At 45.1% G+C, this 6,000-nt stretch overlaps 1 protein-coding gene across 1 annotated transcript in view; it reads left to right on the top strand.

Moving 5' to 3' along the window:
• The window catches only part of LOC109915393 (solute carrier family 22 member 5-like), a 116,285-nt gene that overhangs the window by 39,919 nt on the left and 70,366 nt on the right, over nt 1–6,000 (top strand). Inside the window, exon 2 of the mRNA XM_048603986.1 lies at nt 2,375–2,503. Within this exon, the coding sequence (XP_048459943.1) occupies nt 2,375–2,503 (129 nt within the window). The remainder of the gene's footprint in view (nt 1–2,374; nt 2,504–6,000) is intronic.

Genomic DNA, 6,000 nt, shown 5'->3' with positions numbered 1-6,000 from the left:
AATCCCCCTCGTCCTCACGTACCACCCCACCAACCTCCGGATCCAACACATCATCCTCCGACACTTCCGCCATCTGCAATCCGACCCCACCACCAAAGACATTTTTCCCTCCCCACACTTATCTGCTTTCCGGAGGGACCACTCTCTCTGGGACTCCCTTGTCCACTCCACACTCCCCTCCAGCCCCACAACACCCGGCACTTTTCCCTGCAACCGCAGGAAGTGCTACACCTGCCCCTACATCTCCCCCCTCACCCCCATCCCAGGCCCCAAGAAGACTTTCCACATCAAGCAGATGTTCACCTGCACATCTGCTAATGTGGTATACTGCATCCGCTGTTCCTGTTGTGGCCTCCTCTACATTGGGGAAACCAAGCGGCGGCTTGGGGACCGCTTTGCAGAACGCCTACGCTCGGTTCGCACTCAACAACTGCACCTCCCAGTCGCGAACCATTTCAACTGCCCCTCCCATTCCTCAGACGACATGTCCATCCTGGGCCTCCTGCAGTGCCACAACGATGCTACCCGAAGGTTACAGGAACAGCAACTCATATTCCGCTTGGGAACCCTGCAGCCCAATGGTATCAATGTGGACTTCACAAGCTTCAAAATCTCCCCTCCCCCTACCCCCAAAACCAGCCCAGCTCATCCCCGCCTCCCTAACCTGTCCTTCCTCCCACCTATCCCCTCCTCCCACCCCAAGCCCCACCCCCATCTCCGACCTACTAACCCCATCCCGCCCCCTTGACCTGTCTGTCCTCCCTGGACTGACCTATCCCCTCCCTAACTCCCCACCTACACTCACCTCTGCTGGCTCCATCCCCGCCTCTTTGACCTGTCTGTTTCCTCTCCACCTATCTTCTCCTCTCTCCATCTTCTATCCGCCTCCCCCTCTCTCCCTATTTATTTCAGAACCCCCTTCCCCTCCCCCATTTCTGAAGAAGTGTCTAGGCCCGAAACGTCAGCTTTCCTGCTCCTCTGATGCTGCTTGGCCTGCTGTGTTCATCCAGCTCTGCACCTTGTTATCTCAGATTCTCCAGCATCTGCAGTTCCTGCTATCTCTGAAGCTTTCTACATCTGTTTGTTAGGCAGTAATTAGATCCAGAAAGCATATATGTGGATTTTCACAAGAGTAGGATGAAGTTTAGCTGTGACATCTCCTTTCTATTGACTTATTTGTCCAGTTTAACATTTGGCAGATAGCCAACTCAGCAAAATAGCAGATTGAGTCTGCAGCTATAGAGCCTAAATTGGTATCAGCTAATAGCCCTGAATCCAACTAAGAAAACCATTGAGGAAAATCATCAACAAACGACAAATTGCATATGACAATCTTTTCAAGAATAGATCTGATGATTAGTATGATAAAGCACAGCTGACCTTTGTAAAATGATTCTCTTAATCTTGCAAGATTCATAATTATTTTGACATGTGAAATAAATTGATCAAGGTTGACATTCTTGAGTTTTATATCATTGCTTTCTGACAGTTTGAAAATATTTCTCAGTTCTGCCTTATAAATTCAACATTCACGTTAATTTCCTTCACAAACAAAACATTTTAGAAGAATCTATACCTTGTGTAATTTGACATGTATTGTGTATTAGCTGTTGGAGATAGATGGAGCTATCATTTACACATCCTTTCATGGACCTTGGTTTGTTCCAAAACACTTCGCTGGTGATGAAGTACTTTTGAAAGGTAATCACTGCTTTAATATAGATGAATGTAACTGTAACATCACATAAACAAGAAACGTATGAGCCACTAGGTAATCTACTTCAGTAATATTGACCGTTGAATAAATTTAGGCTGAAAAGGTAGCCTTTTCATTTTCATTTTCGAACATTTGCCTCAAATGTTTTATTTGCTACCAGGAAGGCAAATGGGGATTATAATTTAACATCTCATCCAAAATACTGCACTCTCATAAAACTGAACTCAGTCTTAACTGAAAGTATTTTTTCAAAACTCTTGAGTGGGAATTGGACCCACAACATGATTGCTTAGAGATATAAGAGCTATCTTGAGGCTGGACTTGATGTGGAGCTACCGGTGTTGGACTGGGGTGGACAAAGTCAGAAGTCACACAACACAGGTTATAGTCCAACAAGCTTACTTAAAATCACAAGCTTTCAGAGTGTTGCCCCTTCATCAGGTGAAATCATTTCACCTTACAAAGGAGCAGCGCTCTGAAAGCTTGTGAATTCAAATCAACCTGTTGGACTATAACCTGGTGATGTGCCACTTCTGACTTTGAGGCTAGCCTGGCATTAAAGTATGTTTGATTTGTTAAATACAGTTCGCTTATATCCTATTTCTTTCTATTTTTAGATCTTAAACTGTAAAATGATGACTGCAATTTTCTTTGAAGTTTTCATTTTGCTTTTATGTTTCAGTGGGATTTGGTGTGCGACAATGACTGGAAAGGGCCATTTTCTATGTCAGTGTTCTTTGTGGGAGTGCTGGCTGGTTCCTTTATTTCTGGTCAGTTATCCGACAGGTAAGTTATTTCTTTTGTTCCACTCTGCCAGTTTAGTCCTAAGCACCAGAAGAGAAAAAATAATGCGAGTATGGAGGTTAATCTAAGGACTGTACTTACATGTCATTTGTGTTGCATTCCCATTGAATGCTATCTTAATTCCTGAAATTCAGGAAATAAGTTAGGCGCTTGCTGTAAGCAGTTTGGTCTTTGTGAATATTCAAAAGTATGGATCAGGTTAAATCATTCGCTGGCAAAAGCTGTTGTGCCAGGGTTGAAAACCAGAAGAAACACAGTTATTAAACTTTACTTAAAACTTTAATGGAATCCTTGTAGGATGTAGGTCACCTTCTCCAGATGCCCTGCAGGAAATCATAAGCATGCCTTGTACCAAAACTCTGTCTCCCTGTTTTCACCCCCGCCTCAGCACTCCCTCCAACTCTACTTCCTACCATGAGCTATGTTAACACTAAAGAACAATCTCTTAGGCTCCTGATGGTGATCTCCCACTGACCAAGATCCTGCTTCCACCAGCTGAATTCTTTGTCCTTTCTGCTGTGTCCATGTGAGAGTCATTCCTGGAATATGGCAATACAAGGTAATGTTGCCATAGTCTTACCAGACCATAGGCTGTTCTATCATCAGAGAGATGCACCTCATGGTGGTTTAACCTGAGTGTCACCATGCCTCAGGTGAGCGGAGAGGTTGAGAAGGAGAGTCTTTCAAGGTAACCTCATTTGGCGTGGGAAATGGCAGTGAAGTAACTAGGGTGCAGCGTATGTTAGGTGTGCGATTTGCAATGAGGCAGGATTAAATAATGATCCCAAAGTAAATGATTCCTCATGCAAGAGTGTTTATAACATCTGACAATTTCACACTTAGTTTGAGGGTGGGAGTCTTAGATCTGAGACAAGTTCAATAAATAAAGACAATTACAAAGGAGGAAGACAGGGTTAGCCGTAGTGGACTGAGAAATAAGTTGAAAGATAATACATTGGAGAAACAGTGGCAAATGCTTAAGGAGATTTCAAAACTCTCAATAAAGATATGTTCCGTTGAGAAAGAAAGACTCTATGACAGGATGCACCATTTGTGGTTAAGTAAGGAAATTAAGGATGGCATCAAATTGAAAGAAAAGGCAGACAACACTGAGAAAAAGATTGGGACAATCTTAGCGACCAGCAAAGGATGACTAAAAAGAAATGAAAGGCCGAAAATCAAATATGGGCTGAGTTTCCATTTATTTTAGAAAGCCACTGTGCACCCCCCATATGGGCTCTGGCATTCTGAAGCTCAGTCAATGATGGAATCGGAACATGTCGGAGAAGTGGGAGATGGCAGCACAATTCTCAAATGGGGACCTGGAGATACTGGTTGATAGGATGGCGCAAAGAAGGGAACTCCTCTTCCCGGAGGATTGACAGAAAAGGCCACAGCATCAGATCATGGCAGGTTACCATGGCTACCACTGGGGGTACAGCCATCTCAATTGTGTGGCGAAACAGCCAGCAGTGCCACAAGAAAGTCACCCATCTTCTTCACTTCGCCAGGGTAAGTTGGCACACTCTTCTGTCTACTATCTCACACTCACTCTCTCTCTGCTATTGCACCAAGGCTCATGCTCTGCCTGTGACAAATTTCCTCACTCGCTCTCACCACTGGCAACATCCCACACCACTAACCCTTGTGGCTTCTATTCTGGCCTCTCACCTGCCGGGGACAACTTACCATTTTTTGATCACCAATAACCGCACCAATGTGCATTTTCATGGCACTCAATTCCTATCTTCCACTCACTCCCGAAGAAAGACAGGCTCCAGTATGGCAGGAAAGGCCCAGATGGGTGGAGCGGTGCCCAGTATTCAACCCTTCAGTCCCCACAAGGAGAGAACCCTGGCCCTTGCCGGAGAATTTTGGGACCGCTCCTCTGGGGATACTGGGACATCCACAACCTGTGAACTGAGGAAGTATCATTCTTATTCCACTGCAACTCTCACAGTAACTCTGCTGTCAGTGTCATTCATTGCACACCACTTCCAACCATTGGCTGCATCGCCTTCTCTGTCTTTTGCCTTGTAGGTACAGCTAGCATCTCTGCCACCAAGGCACAGAAACGGCCTGCTCCACCAGAAGCCACCACCTCTAACTCTAAGCAAAAACTGTCAAGGGCTCAGAGGAAACATCGACAAGGCTGCCTCCTGCAATCCCACCAGGTCAGGCACTGACTACGTTGTGGGAACATTAGACTCAGAGAGTATAGTAACACAATTTTGTGAGCACCTCACTGCGACAGCTTCTGTCCAAGGCCAGAAATTTCCCAAAATGCTGGCACTCGAAAGACTGACAAAGAACAGGCACCTATTCAGCCCCAGGAAGGAGAGGACTCAGTGGTGGCAGCAATCAGAAACTTTGTCCGCATGCGCAGAGAGGGACGGAAACTGTAGACAGGTATGTGGGATACAATGGCCATACATTGCCCAGAAGCTGAAGCAGTGCACTGAGCCATGTGACCGTTTGCCTTGCAGCTGCCATGGAGATCCAGGTCCAGCACCCTCAGGGTCATCCAGAAAGGTGCACACAACTGTATTCTAACACCCCAGCCTTTGGTCCTTTGGTAATAGGAACACTTTTACAAATGACCATTCAAAACAAAATTAGTAGCCACGACAGCCATAGAGGTCTATAGCACAGAAAATGTCCCCATGATTCACTGAGTTGTTGGAATCAAAATCAAGCACCTAACTATTCTAATTCCATCTTCCTGCATTTGACCATAGCCTTGTAATAGCCTTGTCATTGGAAGTCCATTCTTAAATGTTATGAGGGTTTCTGCCTCTACCACCTTTACAAGCAGTGAGTTCTAAATTTCCACCATCCTCTTGGTGATTTTGTTTTTCTCATACGCCCCCTCTAAATCTCATGCCCTTGCCTTAAATCTATGCTCCCTGAGCATTGACTGCAGCACCAAGGGAAAAGGTTCTTTCCTGTCTACATTATCTGTGCCTTCCTAATTTTGCACATCTCACCATTCAGTCTCCTCTGCTCCAAGGAAAACAATCCCGGACTGTTCAATCTTCCTTCATAACTGAAACTCTCCAACCTTGGCAACATCCTGGAGAGTCTCTTCTGTACCCCGTCCAGTACAATCACGTGCCTCCAAAAATGTGGATCCCAAAACTGCACATAATACTCTCGCTGTTATCGGCAATGTTCCCTCTAAATTTTCCTGCCACTGTGTGGATCTCCAAGGTCTACATGTGGCAGTAGCTTCCACAAGCACAAACTACGTGCCTGAATGCCAACTGGCATGCATGGAACTTCCAAACTGCTACGTTGCCACACAACTTAGAGAGAACATTTGTTATAGGACTAAAGGTTACAAAGATAGGAATGGTAAAAACCATTGAGGGAAGTGAGAATAAAGATTAGATTTTTAAAAGTACCAGACTGTGGGACAGGGGTGAAGGATGAACAGAACTTGATATGAATAATGAAATGCCTCAGAGTTTTGAAATGGG

Source organism: Rhincodon typus, chromosome 12, assembly GCF_021869965.1.
Source record: "Rhincodon typus isolate 14 chromosome 12, sRhiTyp1.1, whole genome shotgun sequence".
Taxonomy (NCBI): Eukaryota; Metazoa; Chordata; class Chondrichthyes; order Orectolobiformes; family Rhincodontidae; genus Rhincodon; species Rhincodon typus.
This window is presented reverse-complemented; position numbering and strand designations above follow the sequence as displayed.